Below are 26067 nucleotides of genomic sequence, written 5' to 3'. Positions count from 1 at the left end.
CTTGAAGACTTACTACTATCTAAAGCAACAGTATTCAAGACAGCGTGGTACTGACAATAAAGAATAAAGAAATTTTTTTCCAGTTTTTTTTTTTTTTTTAACGTTTACTTATTTGAGATAGAGAGTGCATGCATGCACACACACAAATAGGGGAGGGACAAAGTGGGAGAGAGACAATCCCAAGAAGGCCGACTTGGGGCTCACGAACCATGAGATCATGACCTAAGTCGAAACCAAGTGTCAGGTGCTTAACAGACGGCGCCCCCAATTGAATCATTTTAAACCACCACAAGGAGCTGCTGGTTAAAGACTCATAACAGGAGTTTGGTGCCCCACCCATATCCTTTTGGGTTTGACCATCATGCAGCCAGGCCCAGCACCACAATGCCTTTTTCTGGGGGCAGAAAGAGCCAGGTAATTTGTCTTAAGACCAACTCAAAACCACTGACTGAAGAGAATGGCAGACAAACATTCTTAGTCCCTCGCCCTTGAAGCAAGGTCACTCAAAGTGACTGTTGGGTTACAGGCCCCCAGAGGCACTAAGCTCCCGACCCACCCTTGATAATGTACCTGTATGGGCTGCCTTCCCTTCCAGTACTTCCTGGAATCACCTCCCATGTAAGCAACTTGTAACTAATCCTCTAATCCTCGTCTCAGGCTCTGCTTCTCAGAGATCCACACCAACCTGCCACATTTTGGTACAGAAAACAAGTACTACCACCCGAAGGAGGCACATAAGGCGACAGGGGTGATATGGGGCACAAGAGGTGGAGACCTCCCAAGATGCTTCTTGGAGGCATCTTTGATCATGAAAGCTCAGATACCCAGCTCAGTGCCAAAGAGACACGTACTCATAAGAGCAAATATACATTATCCAAACTTACAGAAACGAAGAATGAAATCACACAATCAGTGCTTTTAATTCAAAACAAGAAAGACAACTTCATCCTGGCTAGACTTCTTGCACCCATCTGATGGTATCTTCTCTCCCTGAAAACAAAGGAAACCTAGCATTATCTTGAAGTTGCCTGGTGGGCAAGGGATGGGCCCAAAGAGAGCTACAGAATCCCCCTGCTGAATGAACGACAGACACATTTGTGAACTGTGGTGGGGCTGGACACTGAGCAGGTCCTCACTGACAAAATCCTTGTTGATAATGTTTCCTAAGTGAGTGCAAATACAGCAACCAGCTCCCCCACCCTGGGAGTCTCAGGTTCCTTTTGCATTGTGAGGACTATGGGTTTGGAAGGAGAAAGTGGGCTGAGTTCCACTCCTCATGCTCCAACACTAGCAACTGGTGGACTGTTTTGGGGGCTGGCTGCCGGGGATGAGAGAAACTGGGGTCAAGGACAGGTGAGACTGGTCCACTATGCAGCCTAAATGAGTCACATGGCAGCTCCAGGCACAGGATGTTCTGGGATTCCTCCTCACCACCCTTTGCCCAGCCCTCTCTTCTGCCAGCTTGTCCCGTCCACTTGTCCTGGATGTGGTAGCACAGCAGAGCTGGGAGCAGGCTGGGAAGGAGGCCAATGCCAAGATTCACCTGGCTGTGTGTCCATCCATCCTTGTCCTCCCTCCCTGCCCCTCAGGAAGCCCCATCCCAGTGAGGGGTCAGCGGGGCCAGGAAGCACTGAGTTCCTTCTCCAGACCCTGGACAAACTGGTCATTGAGGAAGAGCAGTTGACCATGGGGCAGGAAGCGGGCAAGGATGCCCTCGATGCGATCAGCCCTAAGCAAGAGGTTGGTGCTGGGGGTAAGCAGCCGGAGGTGATCCAGAAGGAGGCGTGCCAGCAGCCGGAGTGTGCTCTCAGCCAGCAGCAGGTTCTCATGGGCATCCAGCACCAGGGCGAAGCCTAATGAGAGCACACCCAGCCACACCACTGTCCGAGGCTCCTGGAAAGGGTCCCCTGCTGCCAGGCGGAAGGCCCCATGTGGGGCCTCATGCAGGGGCACTGGCTCATCTGAGGACTGAAGCTGCAGGTCCACGGAGGTCCGGCCAGATGCCTGCTGCTGAAGCTGGCACATGGATTCCACCTGCCTGGGAAGAGTGGGTGGGTCACTAATTTCTGTCATCCTCATGACCACCCCTAAAACTGAGAGGTGCTATTAACTCCATATCTCAGATATAGAAACTTAGCCCCAGAGAGACTAAGTGACCTGCCCAGGACCACAGAGCAGGAAGCATGAGCCATGACAGGAATCCAGGCTCCCATCTCCAGGCCCTGAACCATTTCACTCCATGTGTTCAAGAGAAGGCAGGTTTTGAACACAGCTCTTTGAGCCAGGAAAGGGCACCAGGGGAAAAAGATCCTGCCACCACTAGCTTCACAGAGGCTTCCTTAACATAAAGAAACGCAAGCCATGAGAAATGAAGAAATGCAACTGGCCTGTCCAACCTCTCCACCACCATCCTGCAACCCTTTCCAAATAAAAAAGAAAGACCGTCCACTTGGCCATTCAGGTTTTTGAAATCACTCTCTGATCCCTCCTGAATCACTTTCTAATTTGGGCCATGCACAGGCTGGTTTTAAAGGCATTTAATTTTCTGTGCTACAGGAGGGGAGTGGAGGCCCAGAGGAACAAGGGGATGGCAAGAGGCTAACACAGGGCTGCCCATTGGAGAATGCTAATCCCCGGACACAAAAGGCAGAGAGGTCAAGAGATTCTGGCACTGGCTGGCTCCATCTGGGTCTGGGATGGGAAGGTCCAAGGCCAGCCACTACATCTGGAACAGTATTTCCCACACACTGCTCTTTCAGTGGCTTTCAGGAGGCTCTGGGCTCAGCATTCCCATGTATGACATTCTCACTCCTCCTTAGGGATTCGTAAAACCTACAGGCATACTAATGGCCCTGAGAAGTCCTGCACTGCAAAGCATGTTCCAGGATCTGCCTGCCTACACCCAAATCCCAGCTCTGCCATGTTCTAGTTACATAACCTTGGGCAGGTTAAGTTCCTTAAAGTCTCTGTACCTCAGTTTATTCACCTGCAAGGTAGGGATAATAACTGTATCTATCTCAATAGACAGTTACAAGGATTAATGAGTCCATATACATGAAATGCTCAGAACATAAACTCTTAGCACATATGTACAGGCTAAATAAATGCTAACTATATTAGTTAACGATGATGAACGTACTGTTATTATTTCTTTAACCCCTTTTCACATAACGCTTGTGAACAACTGTGGACAGCTCATGGAAACACTACTCTAAAACTCTGTCTCTGCTTTAGTCTGATTCTCTGTGCCCCGCAGAAAACCTATCATTATCAGGCATGTGTTCAGTGAAGGCCCATATGTTACCTGGCCACAGCCAAAATCTGCTCCTTTCGAAGGAGCCTGTCCCTCTCAGCACCATGTGGCCGTGGGTCATCAGGTGAATTCTCGGCACCAAAGACGCAGGAGTAGAGCACTCGGCAAAGGCCCGTGTCCTGGGCCTGCGGAGCCCGCAAGTTGTGGATGAGGAAGGCGTGGACCATAGCTCCAGGGCAGGCACTACAGGGAAGCCAGAGACCTCAGTGAGATGGGTGTTAAAGTCACAGGGCAGCCACAAGGCAGCATGTCCAGAGGTTGCTGTGGCTGGTCAATGGTGCTCCTCAGCCACTCAAGACACACTCCCCGCCTCGCCATAATGGTGTCTGGTCAGCAGCACTTCTGCCCACAACAAAGTCAATGGTGAAGAAATCTCAATTGCTTCTCTGCCTTTTGGCTAAGGTCAAGTGAAGAAATCTCAGACAACCCCAAACCTACAAAACTACAAAACAAATGGCCAGGAATCTTCAAAAAGTGTCATGAGAGTCAACAGAAGCTGGGGAGCACTGCTCCAGACTGAAAGAGACTAAAGAGACAAGGCCAGCTGAATGCTGCCTGTGTGTGGGATGTGTGTGGGGGATCCCCGGCCAAGAAAAGGGTAGTTTCAACGTACAGCACTAGTAGAGCAACTGGAAACATTCTAGATAATAGTCTTGACCAATGTTACCTAATTTTGAATGTGGGAGAATGTTCTCGTTTTTAGAAAATACACACTGACATACCTCTAAACATTGAGCTAAAATGGCATCGTATCTGCAGCTAACTTAATTATCAAAGGGTATGAGATAGCTCTTTATAAGAAACTCTTGAAATTTTCTGTAAGTTTCAGATTACTTAAAAATAAAGACTACTGGGGCGCCTGGGTGGCGCAGTCGGTTAAGCGTCCGACTTCAGCCGGGTCACGGTCTCGCGGTCCGTGAGTTCGAGCCCCGCATCAGGCTCTGGGCTGATGGCTCGGAGCCTGGAGCCTGTTTCCGATTCTGTATCTCCCTCTCTCTCTGCCCCTCCCCCGTTCATGCTCTGTCTCTCTCTGTCCCAAAAATAAATAAAAAACAAAAAAAACGTTGAAAAAAAAAAAATAAAGACTACTAAGTAATGATACTAATAATAAGGGTGTCTGGCTGGTTCAGTGGCCAGCCAGGGATGGAAAGGCAGCGGGTACACAGTAAACAAATATCTGTTATCTGTGATTAAGGGTAAATAGATCGTCAGTTTAGACTGGTCAAGCAAGAAGGTTCGCGAAGGCGCTCTGACCTGGCGCTGACCTCCGGTGACCCTCCAGCGGCAAGAAGAGCGCGTCATCAGCCTCCGCCACCGCGTCCCCCCTGCCCACAAATGGTAGCGACAAAAACTCTCACGTCACTGCCTCGCGCAACCCTGTGGCGCAGGGCATTTGGGGGGTTGTAGTATCTTGCTCCAGTCAGACAGACCTAAGCCAGGCACCCCGCCCTGAGTGTGCTGCTCCTGAGCCCCGGGGCCGCTGTCCTCCAGGCGTCGTACTCACCCTTCCTTCCCTGCCTGCGGACTTCTGCTAACAAGCCGCAGGACCCGGCAGTGGGAGAGTAATGGCGGCTGCGAAGCCCCTGGGCGCTTGCGCACGCCGGTCGCGAGAGCGCGCACGAGGTGACGCGCGCAAGGTGGGCGGGGCCCGCGCGCCCGGAGTGCTGCGCCGGGAGTGGGGAGGGGCGGTGTTCTGACACCCGGGCCCCCGGCGAGGGCAGCTTTTGCCCTCCGATCAAAGACCCCTTGCTTCGAGCTCCCAGCAAGGCCCATGCCCATTATTTCCAGACAGGGTATGGGTGTTCCTACTCGGAGCCCCTGGACCAGCCGAGCCCCAGGCCACAGCCCCCGTCGACCGCGAGAGGGCGCAGCGACCCGGCCTGTGAACCTTCCGGAAAAGGCCGGGCGGCCGCGTAGTTGCGAGCAGGAGGGGTTCGGATGCCGAGGTCCCTGCGAACCTTCTGAGGCTCGTGGGGCCTAAAGGTGCGGGGCTTGTTCTCAAACTGGCCACTATGCGTGGGAGTCAGTGGGGTGCCTGTTAAAATGCAGGTTCCTGGGCTTTACTTTTGGAAATTGTGACTTCAGGACAAAGATGCATATTTAGGCATTTCTTCGGGGAGGGTTTAGGGTTGTGGGTTCCTGAGGTGGGTTAAGGCCAGGGTTCGGTTTCGAGTAGAATGATTCAAATTTATCCCTGCCCCCCCCCCCATCCCCCTAGCCCACCCCTGTCACAAGTTTGTGTTCCTGGCAGGTGAGGCACTTCGTTGGACCCCAATGAAGGGTTTAGTAGGCTGACCAGTTTTTCCTTTGGTACTTCCACCTGTAATAAGTTGACCCCTCTTTGAGGGAGGCTGTCAAAGGTATAGTGAAGAGATTTATTCTTTCAACCTAAAAGGGGGCTGGCAGGCCATCTGCCTCCAGCCCCAATTAGAGACTCAGCCCAGAGGTGTTTGCGACCCGGCAAGGTCTATCCTGAGCCTCACTGCCTACCCTGGACATCCCCACACATGCATGTACACTTTTGCCTATTAGCAAGTGAACCACTCAAGCCTCCCAGTGTTCTGTTCCTCAGAGCTTCCACACTGGCTGTTCCCTCAGCCTGGAATGCCCTTTCCTCCCCCGCTTTTTCCCCTTCAAAATGTGCTCAGACCAAAACTTAGGGGAAACTTTCTTGCCTGGACTGCCCGTTAGCATTCAGCTGCTCTCTTTGCACCCATTGCTGAGGGTCTGCCTGTGGTGGTGATGTCTCCCATGGGGTATACACAGGCCATGGCACACATGTTCCCTCCCCAGGGCCATGCACAAAGTAGGCCTGGAGCCGACAAGAACACACTCCTTGGTGACTGAAGAAATGAAGAGCCGGGCAGCCAAGGTGGGGACCCTGGAGCCAGGACCCTCCAAGGGCAAGGCATGCATTGGCTACAGGACCTGGGCAGGGCAGCATTGAAGGAAGGCTACAGGAAATGGGCAGGGTCTGACTAGGGCATAGGGGCATTTTGAACACATGTACAACATATATTTGTAGATGGAGGGGCAGGCCCAGAGACCGTGTGAGAACTCAGTCACAAGACTGGGGTCATGTTGGCTCAGTTCCTGGTTGCTGGTCCCTATCACGCTCAGCCAGGACCCATGTCTGCCAGCTGATTACAGCAGAGACCTGGCCAAGGGCTGTGGTTGCTTGGGGCCACCTGGCATCTGGAATACAGTATTCCAGCCTCTGTCCATTCCTTTTTTAAAAAATTATTTTTAAATTTATTTTTTTTTCTTTTTAGAAAGCCCAAATGGGGGAGAGGGGCAGAGGGAGAAAGAGAATCCTAAGCAGGCTCCACACACTCAGCATGGAGCCCAATGTGGGGCTCAATCCCACAACCCTGGGATCCTGATCTGAGCTGAAATCAAGAGTCGGACACTCAACCGACTGAGCCACCCAGGCGTCTCTGTCCATTCCTTAGGCAGTGAGTCCACTCCCAAGTCCCAGGCCACTGAGGGGCTGGCCTCGCAAGGTATGTAAAGGAGACAGCAGTGAAAATCTAGCCTGAGCCACTACTATGCAGGGCTTTGGAGGACCCAGATGGAGGTAGTGTCTTGACAAGTAGCAGAGCAGACTCAGGTGCCATGCCTGACTCTTTGCAGCCTTCAGCCAGCCTGCGATTTCCAGGTCTAAAGCCATGAGCTGAGGACAGTGAGGCAGGAAGGAGCCTGGGTCCCCCAAGATGCTGCAGAGCCTTCTTGCTGAGTGAGGAGCACACACATTTATTTTGTTAAACAGCTGTGTGGGGTTGCCGTTACAAACAGTCTAATTCATGCCTAATTGAGGCAACGTGAAGTGGTCAGGGTGTTGCCTGGCATATAGTAGGCACTTGGTAAATCAATGTATGTTGACAACCCTTAATACAGAGGCAAGATAGGAGAAGGTGTCAGAGAGGTGTTGGTCAGCACTGGAAAGCAAGTGGGGTGTTCTGGTCTGATGGGAGGCAGAGGGACGGACAGGCTGACCTTCCAGTGCCTCCTGGAATTGTAAGACCGGTCCTCACGACAGAATGGAACAGTCTGAGTGCGGTGGAAGCAACATGCGTTGCATGTTCATGTGTGTGAGCCTTTCATAGTGGTTACCCTACAGGTTGCAGCTGGGCCAGGCATACAATAGGTGCAGATGTGGGTTTGTGGGATATGGAGAGTATGTGTATGTGTGTGTGTGTGTGTGTGTGTGTGTGTGTGTGTGTGTGTGTAAGAGAGAGAGAAACTGAAGAGAGAAGGAAGGAAAGTAAAATAAAGCACTACACAAAAACTAGAGGAGATTGAATGAGGAAGGTGGCTGGATTTAGGGCCTGGCCCACCTGTCTGGAAGTGGCTCAGGATCACACCTTTCTATCATTCCCCCTCCGCTCCCTCTGGCTGTGTGCAGAGGTGCCTATCACCCCACTCCCCAGTGGTCTTCTCAGTGGTCCTCTGAACTGGGGTGGGGGGTTGCCTGTACCCTCTTACATTGGGCCCCTTCCCTACACTCCCATCCTCCACTGCTCCCTACCCATGTCAGGGTGAGGCCTACCCCATGGTGGCAGGCAGCCTGGTGCCTGCCTTTTCCAATGCCCCTTGGTGCCTAACACTGTGATGTGTGCACGGTGACTGATACTGATTCAACTTGGAAAGCAGTTTCCGTTCCGCACCTACCCGAGCCGTAGCAGTGTCCTGATCACCGGTGGGCAGCCTGGCTTGGGAAGCTCTGCTGCTTCTCCCAGATGTTAGAACCAACCCCCAGGTCCTGCTTACACATCTCCAGGGACAGGGAACTCACTCCCTGGGGACAGCCCCATTAGTTTTTGACAGCTGGGAACCCATATTGAAGGTCTTTACAGACCCTGAGTCCTCAGGCCAGACTAGTTGAGCCACCACCTACTTCTGGATGTGAGGAGGGCAATTGGGTAGAATCTGCCAGGCCCAGGCAGTGGATTTTCTGAATGACTCCCTGATAAGGATGTCTAGCCATTTCTCAAAGAGTAGAATAGCAAACTAAGCAGAAGAAGGGATCTGCTTTTTTGAGAATCCAGGCGGGCTGAGATTAAGTGGATAAGGCTGCTGTAGAATAAAGGGGACCAAATTCAGGCCAGCCTTGTTCTTCCATCCCCCTCCACCTCCCTGAGTCATCTCACAGATGGCATTGTCCTGTGCGGGCAGCTTTCCACCAGCCACACAGATGGCTTCCTCCTCTGTCTCCACCACATCCCCTTCCACAGCTTCCTAACTGCTACCTGGACTGGTGCAGTAGACCACCAGTCTACATACAGCATTTGGGCTTTTCTCCTACAACCCTGGGGCTTGCCCATGTGCAGAAAAGGGACAAAACCCTCAGCCTGGACCCCTTTCTTCTAATTGTTTTCAGGCTCATCCTTTTTACCTGTCTGTTCTTTAATCCTCACACCGGCCCTAAGTAGTAACAGCCATAGCCAACTCTTGTATGGCACTCGCTGTAGACAGGTTCTGTTCTGAGTGCTTTACATACACTAACTCATTTGATCCAACCCGCAATCCTTTGAAGGAGGGCATTTGCAATCCCCATTTTACAGATGAGGAAATTAAGGCACAGTGAACTCAAGTAACTTTCCTGAGGTTACGTGCTAAGGGAGATGTTCATGTCCGTAGATTTCAGCCTGCCCCTCCCCCCACCTTGTGTGTCCCCCTTCCTCCCTGTCCCCTCACAGTGGCCCCAGGGGCTGACTCAGCCCCTGCTCCAAATTTCGGAAGACCATAAGCCTCCTCCAACTCCAGCCCTGCATACCTTCTACAACCCAACCCTGGGAGCTCCATCCCACCCTCAGGGAGCCCCAGGCCCCGTGGAAGTAGTCTTGGCTGGGCTCCAGGAGGAGGAGGCCATGTGTGATTCGTCCTTTCAAACAGCCGCGCTTCCTGCAGGGCTGACAGCCAGAAGGCCCCACGAGGCGGCTGGGACCCGGCCACGTGAGGCTTCCTCCCCTGGGCTGCCTCAGGCCCCGCTGACTCAGAGCCTGGCAGCCCTCCCAGGGGCGTGTGCTGGTGCAGCTGGGTGGGGCGGAGGCTGCCTAGCGGCACAGGGCTGGCACCCACACCAATTCCTGTGTGGGCTGGGCAGGAATGCTTCTTACCTTCTGTCCCGTAACCAACTGTCTTCTTTGAACAATCGGCTGTGAACAAGTCCACGTCCTCCAGCGTTCTCTCAAGGCATGGCTTTCCTGGCTGCAGAACAGCAACTTCCCCGTCATTACTCAACTTCCCTCTCCTGATTGTTTCCAGATTCCATGAGACCGTGGACCTCCTTGTCTAAACATCCCTCCTTTCTGTACGAACAGTTTCATTGCCTCTGGAAAGTGGGCGCCTACGTGTTCGATTCCAGATATGAAGACTTTTTAGAAATCCAAGTTTTCTAGATGGCTGTAAGCTGTCGTCAATGGATGGGCTCAAGCCAATGACATACAGCCAACTGACTCTGAGGAGTCACTTTAACTTTTTAGAGAATCTGACTTGAGGAAGAAATTAAGACCAATATTTCAACGTAGGAGAGTCAGAAAACAGGCTGGGCTTATAATGCTTGAGCCTTGCTGCTGCCACACCACAACGTGTAGGTTCAGCACTTAACAGAGCTCTTTGCTATGTACAACGGTCACATTTTCTGGTTAAGAGAGAGAAATTAAAATTTACCAATTGTGATGAGCATACGGGGCAGCAGAATTCTCACTCTGCTGGTAGAAAATGCTAAAGCTGAGCAAACACACTATGACCCGGCGTTTCCACTCCTGGGTATATTGCTGGTACCATTTGAAATCACCTCAAATAATCCATCAAGGGCAGAATGAAAATGTTCTATACCTGATTGTGATGGTGATTACACACTATGCATTTGTCAAAACTCACAGAATCGTACACTCAAATGGATGGATTTGATATATATAAATTATATCTTCACTTTTATTTTATATATTCTTTAAGTAGGCTTCATGCCCAGCACAGAGCCCAATGTGGGGCTTGAACTCACGACCCTGAGATCAAGACCTAAGCTGAGATCAAGAGTCAGATGCTTAACTAAGCCACCCAGGCACCCCTGTATCTTAATTTTTTAATGTAAAAACCAGAAGAAAAAAATTTAGAATGAATAAGTCAATGTAGGAGTATAGTCACACAGTGGAATACTATTCAGCAATGAACAGGAACAAACCGCTGCTAAAGGAAACATAAATGAATCTCAAAGTCATGCTGAGTGAAGGAAGCCAGACGTAAGGGTATGAACTGTATGATTTCATGTATATGAAGCTCAAGACAGGAGAAACGAATCTACCTGACAGAGGTCAGAATAGTGGGGACCCCTGGGATGCAGGCACTGGGAGGAAGCAAGAGAGAGCCTCAATGGAATTCTAGAAAAGTCCTTTATCTTGAGCTGTGTAATGGTTCCTCGGGTCTGTGTTCTCTGCTTAAGATGTGTGCCCTTGATGAGATGTTGATTATTCTTCAATTTAAAAAGAAAACATTTTTTAAAATTGTTTTTGCAAGTGACCCAGTGAGCAATTCAGCTGGTGTCCACACCCCACTAGTGCCCACTGACTTGGTCAGCTTGGCACAGGCCAACTTCCCACCTGTGCCTGGCCCTATGATGCTCTTTAACTACCCTGGCCCGAGCAAAACAACCTTCAAAACTGGCCAGCAGCCCAGGATTTTAAACTGCTTCCTTGCCTGATCTGTGTCCCTTCATGAGCATCCAGGAAAGAAGTTACCGCTTCTCTTGCTAGGGGGAGGAGAGATTGCCCCATCCCCTGAACTCCAGGGATAGATGGGGTCCTGGCCCGAGTTGGAGAGGCAAACCTCTGGCATTCCCTCTCCTAGACTCAGGCCCACCCCCATCAAGGTATATGTGAGCACCAGGACCTTCTCTGGGGGAAGTTTTGTTTCCTAGCTTGACCAAGGCCCTCTCCCTGACTCCTCCTCCTCTTCCCCTGCAAAATGAGCTATATACCTACCTGGTAAGCTTAGGAGACAACGTATAAGTGTCTGGAACAGTGTGAATGCCCCATGACCACAACTATGGCTCCGATGATGGGATATGAGGAGGACAGATGTAGTCTCAGATGTCAGCACCTGGCACACAGCCTATGTGTTTACACTCAACACCCATGGCTCTCTCCTCCCACGTGGCCTGACCGTGACCCATGGGGTGGAAAGAGGACACTCAGAGTAGAAACCAGGCAACCTAGCCCCACCCACTTGGCTTTTCTGGGACCAAGGCAGGAGGTGAGAAGTGGGAGAGTCCTAGGCAGCTGGAATGCCTGCTCTGCTTGTATCTGCTGTGTGACTTGGAGGCAACCACATGCCCTCTCTGAGCATCCAGCAGCCTTCCTCCTCTATAAACCAGGAAGGAGGGAGTGGGGCTTCCTGGGACCACCTAAGCAGAGTGGAGCAAGCAAATCTTAGTAGGACAGTGCCCGGGGCCTTCCCCCCCACTCCCCATTTCTCCCTGTTCCTCAGGGGTCTACACAGATACTTTTTTTCTGGGGCAAGTCCCCTTACCCGAATAAATGCTACCCTTGGTGTTAGCTGCCTGATCAGCAGATAGGGCTTTGGAGCTTTCAGAGCCCCTCCCTCCCTGAGCAAAGGCCCAGGCCCCCGGACCATCAAAGTCACACCCCAACACCCCCCATGCATTGTGCCCTTGCACGGGGCCTGGACCAAGAGGGAAGACCAAGCCTTTGGGCGTAAGAATCTTGGAGGAAAAGCCGGAGACAAGGCAAGCATTGTTTAGACTCAGCCTGGGAATCTGGAGTCCTTTATTGCTCTGGTAGGAAATAGCCTCCATTTTCCCATCTACAATATGGAGTGAATAATCGTTAGCACCACCTACTTCAGAAGGTAGATGAACTTTGACAGAAAGTGGTAATGATGCCCCACATGTTGTACACACTCTGTATCAGGTAGTACCTTATCTGTACATGTGTGCAGAGGAGGCCCGGCAATCACAGACTTGCATTTGGGGGCAAGGGTCACCTGCAGTGGTGTTCTGAGGGAATTTCCTGAGACACCAGGTTTGGTCCTGGGACCCGTTCTCCCAGGTTGGCCCTTTTCCACTCTCTTGATCTTGAACTTGGCATCCCCCTACGTGGTGGAACCTCTGCGGGGTGCTGGGGCTGCTGAGAGGAAAGTCAGTTTTCTGACAGGGCAGGAAGGCTTCTGGGAGGAGGTGACATCTGAAATTGAGTCTCAAAGGAGGAATAACAGGGAGAGAACATTCCTGATGATGCAGCAGGTGCAAAGGAAGGAAATGTGAAGAGCAAGTCATGGGGATTTGAGTCAAAAGAGGTGAGGAATGGGGCTGGGGAGGGCCCAGGTCCTAAAGGGCCATGCAGGGATAAGTTTATCCTGAGGGCAGTGGGGAGCCACTGACAATTCTTGAGCAGTGACAGGGTCACTTTGGTTACTTGGTGCAGTTTAGAAAGGGTGAGCTTAGAGGTGTTTGAGTAGACACACGAAGGAGAGGCAAGGCTGCCTTGGGAAGAGAACATGAGACCACCTCTTCAGGAGTCTTCCAGCCCCCATCCACTGACCTGTGGCTATCCTACCCCCGCCCCCCCCCACCACCAGCGTTTGCCATGGTCTTGTCAAGGGCCCATAGGACACAATGCTGGTTACTCAGCTTGCTCAGTGCTTTATTGAACCAAGGCCCAAACAGATGACTCATCTGGGCCTTCAAGCACAGCCCCCCACACATCCTGAGATTCGGAATCCGGACGTGGCTCTGTCCTTGGCTTCGCTGCTTCTATGACATTTCATCTTGAATATTTCCAAACCTTAAAGTGTAAAGACTTTGTCCACACAGACAGACACATATATATTCTTGCCGCAGGCTGTCATGCTCACTGAAATGCTTCAACTCAGCAGTTTGTGTGTGCAAGGCATGGGGCATCCATGGCTATCCATCCATCCATCCATCCATCCATCATCCGTCCATTCGTCCATCTGTCCATCCACAACAAGACAGCAGCAAATTCTGACCAGTCAGGCCCTGGGGTTCACAGCAGTGAGGTCTGGGCTTCCAGGGGCTCAGGATGCAGGCCTTAGCCCTGGCCCAAGGGCCCCTGAGGAGCTAGGGTCAAGTGGCTAATTAATGTTCAGAGTCTCTAACCCCAGCTGGAGAGGGGAGCCTAATCCTCAGCCTGTGAATATCCTGAGATGGGCAACAAATCAGACAAATGAATCAAGCGTGCGGGTAACACTGAAACAGGAAAGAGTAAGAGGTTATGTTTGTGCTGGAGGTGTTCATGTGGAGGGACAGGAAAGAGAAAGAGAAAGAAAACACGGCAGACACACCCAGGAGTGCTAGAGAGGGCCCGGCCACAGTGCCAGCTCCCCTCACAGGGAGGAATTCTGCCTTGGCCCATCCTGGGGGGCTGTGGCTTTCCTCTGGCCACATACAAACAAAGCCCCTAGAGAAAAGGGAGGTCTTTTCTGGACATGGGAAGACAAAGGGTTAACTCAAACAAGGAAGGAAAAAAAGCAAAAAGGTCCCTGCTGGACACAAAATACTTCCTTAGAGCTCGACATAATCCAATTTCACCAAATCAACAGGCTGGGCTCCTCCAGGGGCTGGGCTGGGGTCGGGGTGGGACAAGGGTCTGAAGTATGATTGAATGGAGACATGGGGACCAGGGCTGGGGGCAGACAGACAGGACACCCTCGCTGCCCTTCCCCTGGATGGCACCTGGGGCCTGCAGCAGACCCTCAGCCCTGCAGGGCCCTAGGTGGCTGGCACCCAGGCCACGAGGAAGAGAAGGTAGGCAGGACTGGCGCTGGCCTTCACTGGTCCTGCAGGCGGCTACAGAGCTCCCGCCGGCTCCTCTCCCCAGCCCAGCTGCGTGTCTTGAGACGGAAGGTCTTCAGCTCGTCCTTAAAGGCCTCATGGTTCATGGGCCGGTAGTCCTGGGGCTCACAGAAGGTCTAGGGCAGGATGGGAGAGTCAATCAATACAGGGAATGGTTAACTCTGGGAGGAGACCTCCCTTCTCCTTGGGCAGAACCCATTCCCTACAGTCCAACCCTCCCACACCCATGGTACCGGGTGCTGTGGGAAGAACTCCTTATAGCCGCCCTTGAGGATATACATCTCAGGATAGTAGAGGCTGGGATAGTCGTTGGCGGCTCTGTCACGCTCCCTGATGAAACGGCACCTGAGACCAGCAGGGGTGTAGGGGTCAGAGCTGGGCGTGCAGCGGGATATACCTCAGGGGACCTATTCTTCTTTGCACCCACCCCTTTGTGGGCCATGGGGAGCCACAGAAGGCTTGAGTAAAGGAATGTCAGCCACAAGAACACTCTTAGATCATCTGGCTACTGGGTCCAGAAAAGGTTGGGGAGATGGAAGAAAGGAGGTAAATCAAGGGAGTTGTTTCTAGAAGATAGTTCACAATCTTTGTTAGAGATATCTGACCTGGACCAAGAAAGGGGAAACAGGAAGGAGAGAAGTAGACAAAATTGTAGAGATCTGTTCAGGAGGTCTGGACAAGACTTGGTGAGGATGAGAGGTGGGGAGAAGAAAGATCCGTCAAACCCTGGAAGGGTCAACATCACCGAGGCTTGGAACAGGGCCCTTGAAGGTTAAGGACACTTTTGGAGACTTAGAACCAGATCTTGGGGGGGGGGGGGGGGGAGGGTAGCAATGGAGGGTGGGTGGACGAGGCCAGATGGGAAGGATGGGGAGAGGGAAGTAGGAGGAAGGTGCCATGCACAGGAAGGGAGGCTGAGGTCTGCTACACACTGCCAGGAGACCAGAGGCCCAGGTCTAGGAGGGGCTGGGGCTGGGCTCAGGCCTCCTGTGCATCAGATGGCTCCAGCATCCCAGAGCCTGGGCAGAGGTCGGGAGCAGACACCAGCTGGCTGACTCACATGCGGGGACCGCGTTCAGATGAGAATTCACAGTGGAAAATGAGGATGATTCTCTTGTCCAGATTACAGGGTGTGATGGGGCTCTGTAGCAGGAAGGTCTCAGCATCCCGTTCCAGGGGCAAGTTCACGGCAGTCTGCCAGAGGAGCTGGAGGTCAGGCAGTAGCCCTGGGCCTGGGTGGCAGGTCCCTCCCTGTGCGGTTCCCAACTTTCAGACAGGTGACCCCACCTCTTACTGGGCAGAATCCTTCCCTAAGATAGGGTGTAGCCACCCCCCACTGAGTCACTCTCCCCGCAGAGGAAGGACAGACCTGGTGGGTCTTCAGGGCCTGTCCTCATCAGCCCGCCTCACCTTAATGTGCCCGCCTTCATACTCGTAGGGGTACCTGCAGTCCACAATCACGAACCTCTCCACAATGTTGCTGAACTTGCCTGCCAACAGGGCTGCCATCTGTGGGTCACAGAGGTGGGTCCCAGCAGGTCAGGCTGACAGGTGGGAGCTGACCCCAACCTTACCGCTGCCCTGGCCTTTTCCAGCCAAAAAAGGTTAACATGCAGACGTCCCAAGTGTGCCTGGAGAATGGCTCATCCCCACATACCGTTTCTGGTGAGATGTACTTGAGATCTTGGTGCTTCCCATCCACAGTCTGCAGAAGGAAGGCCTGAAGGGAAGAGGAGAGAGAGTTTGAGAAAGGGAGATGGGAGAGAGAGAGAGGAGAAAAAAAGGTGAAACTGGCAAGACCAGGAGTCAGGTAAGTATGGAGTTTCTTTTCTAAGCACAGAAGGCCACACCTGCTCTGACCTTCAAATTTAGCTCTGGTTCCGATAGCAACCAAGAGGTGCCTCTTGGGTTCTGACATCCAGGGAGCAACCCCTTTCCAAGGGGAAAGTGAAGAAGAGAGCAGAAGAGATGAACTCCCTGCCTGCTGCCCCCACACTCTGCAAAGCGCCCGGATGAGGCCAGAGGTGGCTCCAAGCTAGATGTTAGTTTGGAAATGTTTTCCAAGGTTGGAACACAACTGATACCCCAGACAGATTTGAGGTAGAGTCAGGAGACCAAAGAGAGCCAGAGAGAGGACTCTAGGTAAGAATAAAGGATAAGCTGCAAATGACAAAGCAGGGAGTGGGTGGAAGTGTGCTGGGAGGGGAGAGGAAGGTGCCAAAACACCTGCTGAGCTTGGGGGGGCCATACAGTAAGGGGTCAAGTCTGCGGAGGGTCCCTAGTGCTGGTACCTTGGAGTAATCCCCAATCAGTTCTCGGTGGTCACTGTCCAGGATAGTCTCAATCTCATCATGACACAAGGACTTTGAGCGGAGGACACGGGCTTTCTGTGGGGTGGATGGTGGCCAGGATCAGGGGTGGGGAGGCTGCCCCTCAGTGCCCCCATTCAGCTGGTACCTCTTTCCCTGCCCCCTCCCTCTGCCACAAACCCAGCCAAGAAGGGCTTGCGGGGTGGACTTGGACAGTGTCCGCCTAGCCCCACCCTAGGGGGTACCCACAGGTTCCTCGGCCTCCCGTTGCTCCTCTGGAGGGGTGACGCTCTTCCTCCGCTTGTTCTGTATGGGCAGGTCCCTGTCGTGGGGCCGCTCCAGCCTCTTGAGGATGGGTCGGATCACGCTGCAGGGCATGGACGGAGAACGGAAGAGCCGCTGGCACTTGCTGTATATGATGAGGTCCTGGGAGGGGTGGCAGGTAGGGGGTCAGAGTGCCCAGCCCCTGCCCCCTACTAACCCCACCTGGAGGGTAGGGCTCCACCCCTCCAAGTTCTGAGCGGCCCCCCCAGAAACCCACCTGCTCTTCCTCCTTTTCTGAGGTCTTGACCAGTGGGGCGCTAATGAGGCTCTCCATGCCTGGGGGGACCACATTGTCATCCTGAGGCCAAATCAGCAAGGATATGGTTAACATGCAGGCAAAGGCCAAACCGCGTAGGCCCTAAGTCCTTCAGCATGGCCCTCCTCGGCCATGTCCACACAGGGTGGTCCCTTAGAACCAGGAAATTGCAGGGCCCCACTTGTTTGCACAGAATCGTGAGAAGCGTGGCCATGGTGGAGTGCCAGGCTTCCCTCTGCCCTGCAGGGCCCTCCCTCAGTGCATCACCAGTGCCAGTCGCCTGCTAGTCTCTGGTAGGCCAGAGGTCAGGCTGTGACTCCATTAGCTCCAATTCCTCTTCTGTCATTGGAATGATGGTGTAGTCTCCCTGCAGGAGGTCAGTGCTTTCCTCTTCGGGGAGATCCTGGGGAAAGACTGGTTACCTTTAAGTCACTCTCCAGGATGTCCACAAATCCATCATCTTCCTCAGAGGACCCCTGGGTGGCAGTCAGGGGGAAGTGGGATCGGGCCGGGGGACTCCACTCCTCTATTTCCATCTTCCGCTCAGGGGTGAGACACTGTGCAGGGGACAGACACAAGCTGCTCAGGGTGGGGACCCCGGGCAGCCCCCAACCCCATCCTTCTGAGAAAAGGTTCCCACTGCCTCAGGGTTCAGGATCACCCTCCACCTTCCCCCAGGCTGCCTTCAGGGGTGCCAACCCTACATGCAAGCCCACCCTGCATGGTCTGGCTCTCCTGACGTACCATCAGATCGGGGGCTGAGCTTGGTCTCTGGGCAAAGGCTTCTCTTCGGTCAGCCCACTCTTCCAAAGCATGGGCATGGCTGGGATGTGGGGGTTTCCATGGCATCTTGAAAACAAATCCATCCTGTGGGCAAGATGGGGGGGGGGATGTCATCAAACGCCAGAGAACCACCCCAGCACACCCCCTTCTCTCCCTGAAGTGCTCCCACTCCAGCCTTCAGGACGCGCACATTCTCTTTGTCCTCCCCAGAGCTGCGGGCAGCTCGGCCACACGCCTCGCTCTTCCTCCAGCTGCCAGGTGCTTGGGAGTTGGTGATGTTCCGTAGCACAGGGCTGTGGCCCAGAAGCCTCACCTAGAGAGCCAGGTAGGGCAGCAGGTACTGAAGGCTGCATTCCTCTGGCATCAGCCCTGGCCCTACCTTCTCCCATCCCTCCTTCGAATCCCCCAGCTTGCCCATCCACCTCCAAAACCCCATCTCCCACAGCCAGACCAGGGACGCCAGACCACTTCAAGTCCACCCTCTGGGAGGCCACCCTGGATCCCTCCTGCCCTTCCTCAAGCCTGGGCAATGCCTGGGCCTCTAAGGTCAGGCCTCAGAGGGCACTCACCGGTAAGGACTGGAAGCGTCGAATGGCAAACTGCTCGCTGCAGAAGGAAACGGGGATATGTCAGGGCTGGAGAGTAGAGGGCTGTGCAGGAGAGCAGGCAGGATGCCCCTCCACCGCAGAGCCCTATGCATCCCTGTGGGAGGGAATGGGACAGCACCCTCCCCATGCCTACTCCACCCAACATGGGGGGGGGGGTGGGGAGGGTGGAGGGGAGGGGAGCATGGACAGAGCCTGTGGTAGGTAGACTACCAAGACTACCAGAGCCGGCCTGAAGAAGGCTGTAGCACTTACTTTCGGATGACCCGGCTGGCTGCTTGGATGGCCTGTTCAAACCTGAGAGAGAGAAACGTCCTGTGCAGCCCACCTCCTCCCATAGCACATTGCCCACCCCCAGCATCAGGCCCCCAGTCCACAAGGCCCAGAGGCCAGGACTCAGGCCAGTAGACAGTGGAGGGAAGAATGCAGGGAGGGGGTCCAGGTACTGGGGAGGGGGGAGAGGAGAAGCAGCCTGGGATTTTGAAGACTGCCCTGAATGGAAGAGGGCCCAGAGAATGGCAGCAATAGAGACAGCTGGGGCAGGTCACAGGGTTGCTGAGGCGCTACCAAGGCAACGGTCTCGCCAGCCTGCCCACAGGCCTTCCACCTGTATGCAAATCACCTCAGCGGGGCCATATGGTGGCCAGGAAAGGCATCCATCCATCCCATGATGACAGACTGTGGCCAACAATGTGGGTATCTCCAGGGCCTGGATGCCTTCCCTCCCCTTGTGTGGGGCGCTCCTGGCTCCCCCCAGGACAGGGGCCTAGTTTAGTGTGCCCCTGGATCAGCCACAGTGTGCCATGCCAGACCCCCTGGTGACAAATGTTCAGGGTCACATCCTCTCCTCCCTCCTGTGGAATTTTCCAGGACCCAGCCTCTGTCCCACCCCCTTCTCCTGCCTTAGAAGAGGCCAGCAGGCAAAGAATTCCAACAGATGTTCCTTTTGAGGCTGGGGCACAAGCTTCTGTAGATAGGCCCCACCCCCTAGCTATGTTACCAGAGACCACCTGCCACGCAAGGCTTTTGTGCGTCTATGTGAACGCAGGCACACACACACACACACACATGCTTCTTTCTGAGAAACTGTAACCGACACAGCAGGTGCAGAGGTGGGGGGGCCCACTGAGGGCTAGCGTCAGGGGGATGACTCCTAGGGGTGGGGAGTGGTTGTGCCCAGACAACCTGGCATCAGGAATGACCACGTTGGATTGGCTTCATTTACAATCTGCACCTGGGCCTCGGGAGTAAAGCAGGGACAGCTCTGTGTTGCCACCAAAAACCGACCTGCAGTCCCCCCACCCCCACCCATTTCTCTCCCTGCTTCCTGTTTGTGAACAAACCCTGTAGCCCAGCCCAGTTTGATCAAAGGCAGTGGGAGGAAAGATAGGCACTGCTCTGACCCCAAAGCCATAGTCCCTCAGCTCAGTCTGGGGATGCCCAGCTGTCCCCACTAAGGCCTGGCAGCTGCTCTCCCTGCTGGGGCTCTAACAGCTGGATGGGAACAGCTGTGGTCTGGAAGATACTACTCATGCCCCACAACCAAGGGGAAGGGATCTATCCTCAGCAGAACTCTCTCTCCACGCTCTCTCTCATAAAGTGCCTGGTACAGAGGTTGCTGATAGGATGGCCAAGGGCTGGACCAACCTGCCCCAACTGTTTTGTTTGGTCTATAGCAAATTCAAAGTTTTGAATCAATTGGACCATATTTTAAAATTGTTATATCTCACAGAAAAAAAACAAATAAACATCTGTATAGGCAAAAGAAAAACAGGACACACACCAGGCCTGTATTCCCACAAGCCAAGGGCTGGCTGAAGTATCCACTGCTCCAGAAGCCACTATCCCCACTACCTGGTCCTGAGACCACAGTTGGCTGCTCCTATAGGAGCAGACCCTTTTCTGAGACAGGAAGTAAAGTCTCAGGACTTGGGAAGGTCAATTAGTACCAGGTATATGGGGATAGGAGGGGTCTGGGCATTCTCCCAGGCTTCCCCAGTGGGTTTATGCTGAAACTGGGATTCCCAAAGGCAGGTACCAACCCCTTGGTAGTGAGGATCCTTTCACTTTTTTTTTTTTTTTTTTTTTTTTTTTTTGAGAGAGAGAGAGAGAGAGAGAGAGAGAGAGAGAGAGAGAATATCTTAAGCAGGCTCCAAGCTCAGCATGGAGCCTGACAAAGGGCTCAATCCCACGACCCTGGGATCATAACCTGAGCCAAAATCAGGAGTCGGATGCTCAACCCACTGAGCCACTCAGGTGCCCCAGTGGAGATCCCTTTTCTGTACTTACGTCCGCTCTGCCATCTGGGGGTCCATGGGGCTGGGAGAATCCATGCAAAGACCTGAGGGGACAGAGCACCTTGGTTTGAAAGTAGTGCCCATCTTCTGCACTTTCCCCCACCATGTCCCAACCCTATTCAAGAAAGGAAAAACCTGTTTCTATTTTAGATCTTGACACATTAAAAAAAAAAAAAAAATGAAACAGGGCAGAGAGAGGGAGAGAGACAGAATCCCAAGCAGGCTGTGTGCTGCCAGCATGGAGAACTTTGAGATCATGACGTGAGCTGAAATCAAGAGTCTGAAGCTTAACCAGCTGAGCCACTAGGTGCCCCTCCTCTGTATGGGTTTTTAAACCAAAATTTTGCTAAGCATTTTTCTTAAACTGGTTTAAAGTAATTTGTTCTAGAAGAGATAACAACTTTTTAAAGAAAAGGTTATAGCTGAAGGCAAGCGAATGTTATAAAATGACCAAGTTTCAGCCCTAACGCCTCCCAGGTGGGGCTGTGGTTCAGGGACTTTGGCGCCTGGTTTTAAATAGGTAAGATCTCCTCTCCCCAAGTGGGCCCCGCCCTACAGCCCGCTCAGCCAGTCTGGGCTGGGTGTGGTAAGCCCCACCAGAAGTGGGCAGGTGGAGGCTCCCGGTTGTGGGGAAAATGTTAGTGTGATTGGCAGGGAAGTGGGGAGACTCAGGCAGCCCCCCAAGTCCCCCGGGGTCCCTTGAGACTCACCTGCATCAGAAGATTCAGAGGACTCAGACGACAGGGAAGATTCAGATGCTCGTCTCCGGGACAGGGATAGGCGTGTGAGCAGGCCACCTACCTGACTCTTTGGGGTCTCACTGGGAAGGCAACAGGGACCCAGGGAAGGAGAAATGTAAACATGGGGCTCAAGAGCTGGCTGGCCCATGTTCCCACTGGCCACACCTCTGAAGGGCCCACCACTGCCCCAGAGAGGCGATGGCACTGAGGGCTTACCCTCTTCTCTGGGCCTTCTGCAGAAGCCCTAAGTGTCTTTTCTTTGTTGACTAAGAAAGAGGTGAGCCCAGAGCAAGAGCAAGAAGCTGGGCTGGAGGCGACTCTGGGGGATGGCAGGGCAGGAAAGGAGCCCTGGAGGGCCTTCATCGGAACTCTTCAGACCCCTACCCATCCACAAGCCTTTCTGGAACTAGGACCAATACTTTAGTCTCTATTGCTGCTGAGGGCAACCCAGCCTGGACACTGCAGGCCTGTTCAGGAAGCAGGACCAGTGTTTAACCCCTTAACCCTGGGAAAGGACTAGGGGTGGAGGGAGCAGGGGCATGGACATAGGAGAACCAGTCTGTTCTGCCACCCTCAAGTTCCCACTCCAAGCTCAGAATCCCCCGCCTGGGGCAAAATAGTGGTGATTAGGGCAGAGATTAGGGAGGCAGCGGGGGAGGGGGGGGAGCCGGGAAGTGGGACAGTGGTCTCCAGAGGCTTGTGCTGCCAAGAGCAAGTCACCTGGAGGGTGTGAGCAGCACAGACCTGGCCTCATTGCCCTAGTCCCGGGTCCCTGAAGCAGGCTCTTACCCAAGGACACCTCCCCACTCAGCCTCTCGATTCGACTCCCACGCCGGGGACCAACACCCTAGTGCGGGCCTCTCACCCCACACCCCGCGTCGGTGGGGCGCCCTACCTGCCCAGCCCGGCGAGGTTGTGCATGGTCTGGGTGAGGGTGGTGACCGGCGAGGAAGCGGCCGCGCGCTCCGGGGACCCCACGAGGCCATGAGCTCCCAGCCGGAGGCCCCGGAGGTGGCTGGGACGCTCGGCGCCACCGCGCACGCCGGCCGGACTGAGAGCCACGCCCGGCGCGGGCTCGGGCTGGGGCAGCTCCATCGCGGCGTGGCCCGCGGAAGGCTGGCCGGAGGGCCGGGCGCAGGGCGACGCCGGGCACAGCTGGCCGGGGCGAGGTGGGGAGCGGGCCCGGGGTGGAGGGGGGGGGAGGGAGGGAGGAAGAGCCACGGGGCCGGAGCGAGGGAGGAGAGGGAAGCGGGGAGGGTGGGGCGGGGTGGAGGGACGCAGGGACCAGCCACCAGTCCGGGAAACCTCTAAGCAGCAGCTGCCACCTCCACCTCCTTATATATTCGAAAAATAACAGCAGCCGCGCCGCCGGACGCCACCAATGGGGGCTCTGGTTAGAGGAGGGCGGGGCTGAGGGCGGGGCCCGCGGGGTGAAAGGCGCGGAGGCTGGCCAGCCCGGCCCCGCCGAGTTCCAGGCTTTGGTTGGGGCTGAGGGACTGGGGTTTCTCCTGAGCCCCCACGCGCCACCCCTCGCCCCTCCAGCCAGGACTTGAGGATCTTGGCTTCCCAAATTCTGCTTCTCGGGATGTGGTTTGGAGTTACACACCCCCGGCCGAGAGGGTCTCAGAGGAACCAACACCCGCTAGGGTGGCCTCAGAGGGACCCCCCCCCCCCACCCCGAGATTTAACATCACCTACACTCACCAGTAGGCACCGTGAGAAGGCTCCACTCCAGGAGTTTGCCAGACAAGGCTACGAGGTGCGGTCTGGGTTTGCCACTCTATCGACCCGGACGTTGAAGCGTGAAGTTCATTAACTCGTTCAAGGTCACACCGGGCAAGTGGTGGAGCAGAAATTCACCCCAGGCGCTCCTGCAGCCTCCCTGCGCTCGCGACTAACAGCGCGGGGCATCCCTAAAGCAAAATCACCGAACGGAGCCTCCCGCCTTCCCCCGCCCCTCGCACACGAGGTACACCGGAGGTGGGGGGCTACGATACATGTGACCCCGAGGGGTCTAATTTTCTCCAGCAACCCCAGAGGAGGCTCTAATGCCTGACCTAGCCATAGGTTTTGGCAGTTGGGGCCAAAGAAGGTGTCTACGACCTCAGAACCCAGTTAATGGAAGTTTCTCACACCCACCGACGGTTTGGCTAAGGTGATGTCAATGGCATCACATCGTTTAATTTGTGTCTTTGATGATGAGGGAAACTGAATTTATCACTAGTTTAAACTGAGCACCTTCGAACTAATCGCTTTGCATCAATCCTGCTTTCCTGGAATGAGACCGGAAGGCTGCACTCAAAAGTGAATGGGTGGTAAGCTGCTTTTCCATCCCATCTCTCCAGCAAGGAGTTGGCCTCTGGCGGGGTGGAGCACAGCTGGGAAAGCAGGAGCTGAGGCTTTGCACCTCTTGCGTAGTCCCATCCCTCCTGCCAAGGTGCAGTGGGTGGGAGTGGCAGAAGGGAGGGCCTGGCGGTAGGAGGTTGGGTGGCTAGGGGACTTGCGGAAGAAGGGGATGCAAAGACCCCCAGTCCTACCTGAGAGTGGTGAGGAGGAGGGTGGGGTTCATGACTTTTCCTTTTCCCAACATTTTGCCCAGCTTCTGTGATGTGTCAGGCGCTATACTTAGTGCTGGACAGGGCTGAGGTTTCAGGTTCATCCGCCCTGGATCAAGGGTCCAGCTCCCAATCTCTAGCCACTACTCACAGTCCAGGCTGTGGCTGTCCCCAGGATGGGGGACTGGGGGAGGACAGTCTGTGAGGCCTCCCACTTCAAAGACCAGAAATAAAACTGAAGGGTTGTGTTTTCAAAATCAACCCAGCTGGTGTTATGCCCCCCCCCCAACACACACACACACACACACACACACACGAATGTGCTTACAGGCTTCAACAGGGTGTGGGGAAGGTGTATCTGTGTGTGGTCAACAAAAGGTGGGGGAGTGTGACACTCTTGAATCCTTTGAAATCTCACAGTCAGAGGTCACCTCTGGGCCAGTGAGGAGAGCCCAAGACCACAGAGAGGTCATTCCAGAGCATTCCTCCCATCAGCTCTGTGTATCTTCCCACATCTCCTTTTGCCAGTTAGATCACAGATTACGTGCCCAATTAAAAAAAAAAAAGATAGTCAATAAAAATAAGCTAAAATAGATATTTGCAATCATTTTGTATGAGAAACAACTCCCCACATCCAGCCAGGTCCTGGTTACAATGACAATTCTGGGCTTCAGAAAGCTCCACTTCCCATGAAAGGAACACCGTGCCTCTAAACTGTACACATCAAGCTGTGGGCTCACTTAAGGGGGTCTGGTGTGACCCCAGTACCTTGGCAGAAAAGAAGGAAAAATTATCACGTTTGCAAAATCCTTCTGCTTCTCCAAGCCTGTTCCCACACGGCATTTTTTTTTAATTTATTTTTTAAATTTATTTATTTTTTTATTTTTTTCAATATATGAAATTTATTGTCAAATTGGTTTCCATACAACACCCAGTGCTCATCCCAAAAGGTGCCCTCCTCAATACCCATCACCCACCCTCCCCTCCCTCCCACCCCCCATCAACCCTCAGTTTGTTCTCAGTTTTTTTTTAATTTTTTTTAACATTTATTCATTTTTGAGACAGAGAGAGACAGAGCATGAACGGGGGAAGGTCAGAGAGAGAGGGAGACACAGAATCCGAAACAGGCTCCAGGCTCTGAGCTGTCAGCACAGATCCCGACGCAGGGCTCAAACTCACAGACCGCGAGATCATGACCTGAGCCGAAGTCGGACGTCCAACCGACTGAGCCACCCAGGCGCCCCGTTCTCAGTTTTTAAGAGTCTCTTATGCTTTGGCTCTCTCCCACTCTAACCTCTTTTTTTTTTTTTTTTCCTTCCCCTCCCCCATGGGTTTCTGTTAAGTTTCTCAGGATTCACATAAGAGTGAAAACATATGGTATCTGTCTTTCTCTGTGTGGCTTATTTCACTTAGCATAACACTCTCCAGTTCCATCCACGTTGCTACAAAGGGCCATATTTCATTCTTTCTCATTGCCACATAGTACTCCATCCACACGGCATCTTTATGGGATTCATTTTTCTAGTGCCTTTTCCATCGTGGCTTGTGACATGTTAAATGGTTTTTTAAAATTGGAACATGTTACTGGGGTGCCTGGGTGGCTCAGTCAGTTGAGTGTCGGGCTCTTGATTTTGGCTCAGGCATGATCTCACCATTTGTGGGTTCAAGCCTCGTGTAGGGCTACATGCTAACAGCACAAAGCCTGCTTCGGATTCTCTCTCCCTTTGCCCCTCCCCTCCTCGTGAGCTCCCCCTCTCTCTCTCAAAAACAAATAAATAAACTTAAAAAAAATTGGTTCATGGTACCAAAAATTTGAACAAGGGAGAAAATTCAAATGGTACAAAACAGCAGTGAAAAGTCAATCTTCCATCCCACACAAACATTCAGAACAGATGCAGTCACTATCATAAACTTGTTGCATATTCTGGAGATAGTCTATGACAGTCCTAGGCAATAGAAACATAATGGCAGGCACAAATATGAGCCATATACATAATTTAAAATCTTCTAGTAGCCACATTAAAAAATATAAAAGAAACAGTTGAAATTTT

General features: G+C 53.4%; 2 protein-coding genes across 5 annotated transcripts; both read right to left on the bottom strand.

Moving 5' to 3' along the window:
• Positions 1 to 896: 896 nt before the first annotated feature.
• Positions 897 to 9720, bottom strand: AP5S1 (adaptor related protein complex 5 subunit sigma 1). Of its 3 annotated transcripts, none has more exons than XM_019462635.2 (3): positions 9433 to 9720; positions 3305 to 3496; positions 897 to 2038 (listed from the first exon to the last, which is right to left on the bottom strand). In XM_019462635.2, the coding sequence occupies exons 2-3, from the start codon at positions 3478 to 3480 to the stop codon at positions 1612 to 1614; spliced, it is 603 nt and encodes a 200-aa protein (XP_019318180.1). In that variant the 5' UTR covers positions 3481 to 3496; positions 9433 to 9720; the 3' UTR covers positions 897 to 1611. The 3 variants fall into 3 exon arrangements, with proteins under 3 accessions (XP_019318180.1, XP_019318179.1, XP_019318181.1); XM_019462634.2 differs by lacking the exon at positions 9433 to 9720 and adding an exon at positions 4818 to 4946; XM_019462636.2 differs by lacking the exon at positions 9433 to 9720 and adding an exon at positions 4568 to 4668.
• Positions 9721 to 12958: 3238 nt separating this feature from the next.
• CDC25B (cell division cycle 25B) lies at positions 12959 to 22881 on the bottom strand. Of its 2 annotated transcripts, XM_019462637.2 has the most exons (16): positions 22357 to 22879; positions 21432 to 21541; positions 20714 to 20765; positions 18680 to 18721; positions 18389 to 18425; positions 18010 to 18132; positions 17781 to 17903; positions 17459 to 17593; positions 16998 to 17078; positions 16706 to 16882; positions 16439 to 16534; positions 15805 to 15867; positions 15558 to 15656; positions 15208 to 15341; positions 14381 to 14492; positions 12959 to 14263 (listed from the first exon to the last, which is right to left on the bottom strand). In XM_019462637.2, exons 1-16 carry the CDS (start codon positions 22554 to 22556, stop codon positions 14123 to 14125), a joined length of 1725 nt encoding a protein of 574 aa, XP_019318182.2. In that variant the 5' UTR covers positions 22557 to 22879; the 3' UTR covers positions 12959 to 14122. The 2 variants fall into 2 exon arrangements, with proteins under 2 accessions (XP_019318182.2, XP_019318183.2); XM_019462638.2 differs by lacking the exon at positions 18010 to 18132 and having other exon boundaries at positions 22357 to 22881.
• Positions 22882 to 26067: the final 3186 nt, after the last annotated feature.

The sequence above is a fragment of the Panthera pardus genome, unplaced genomic scaffold (genome assembly GCF_024362965.1).
Source record: "Panthera pardus isolate Hobbes unplaced genomic scaffold, ASM2436296v1 HiC_scaffold_25, whole genome shotgun sequence".
NCBI lineage: Eukaryota > Metazoa > Chordata > Mammalia > Carnivora > Felidae > Panthera > Panthera pardus.
Note: the sequence above shows the minus strand (reverse complement) of the source record. Positions and strands in the feature narration are given on the sequence as shown.

Excerpts from the sequence above, each read along its gene's own strand:
- AP5S1 (XM_019462635.2), bottom strand. The coding sequence starts at position 3,480 with ATGGTCCACGCCTTCCTCATCCACAACTTGCGGGCTCCGCAGGCCCAG. Across the intron at positions 2,039-3,304 it reads CAGATTTTGGCTGTGGCCAG|GCAGGTGGAATCCATGTGCC; the intron begins GTAACATATGGG and ends CACTCTTCCCAG.
- CDC25B (XM_019462637.2), bottom strand. The coding sequence starts at position 22,556 with ATGGAGCTGCCCCAGCCCGAGCCCGCGCCGGGCGTGGCTCTCAGTCCG. Across the intron at positions 21,542-22,356 it reads AACCTCGCCGGGCTGGGCAG|TGAGACCCCAAAGAGTCAGG; the intron begins GTAGGGCGCCCC and ends TTGCCTTCCCAG. Across the intron at positions 18,133-18,388 it reads GACGCTTCCAGTCCTTACCG|GTGAGGCTTCTGGGCCACAG; the intron begins GTGAGTGCCCTC and ends CTGGCTCTCTAG.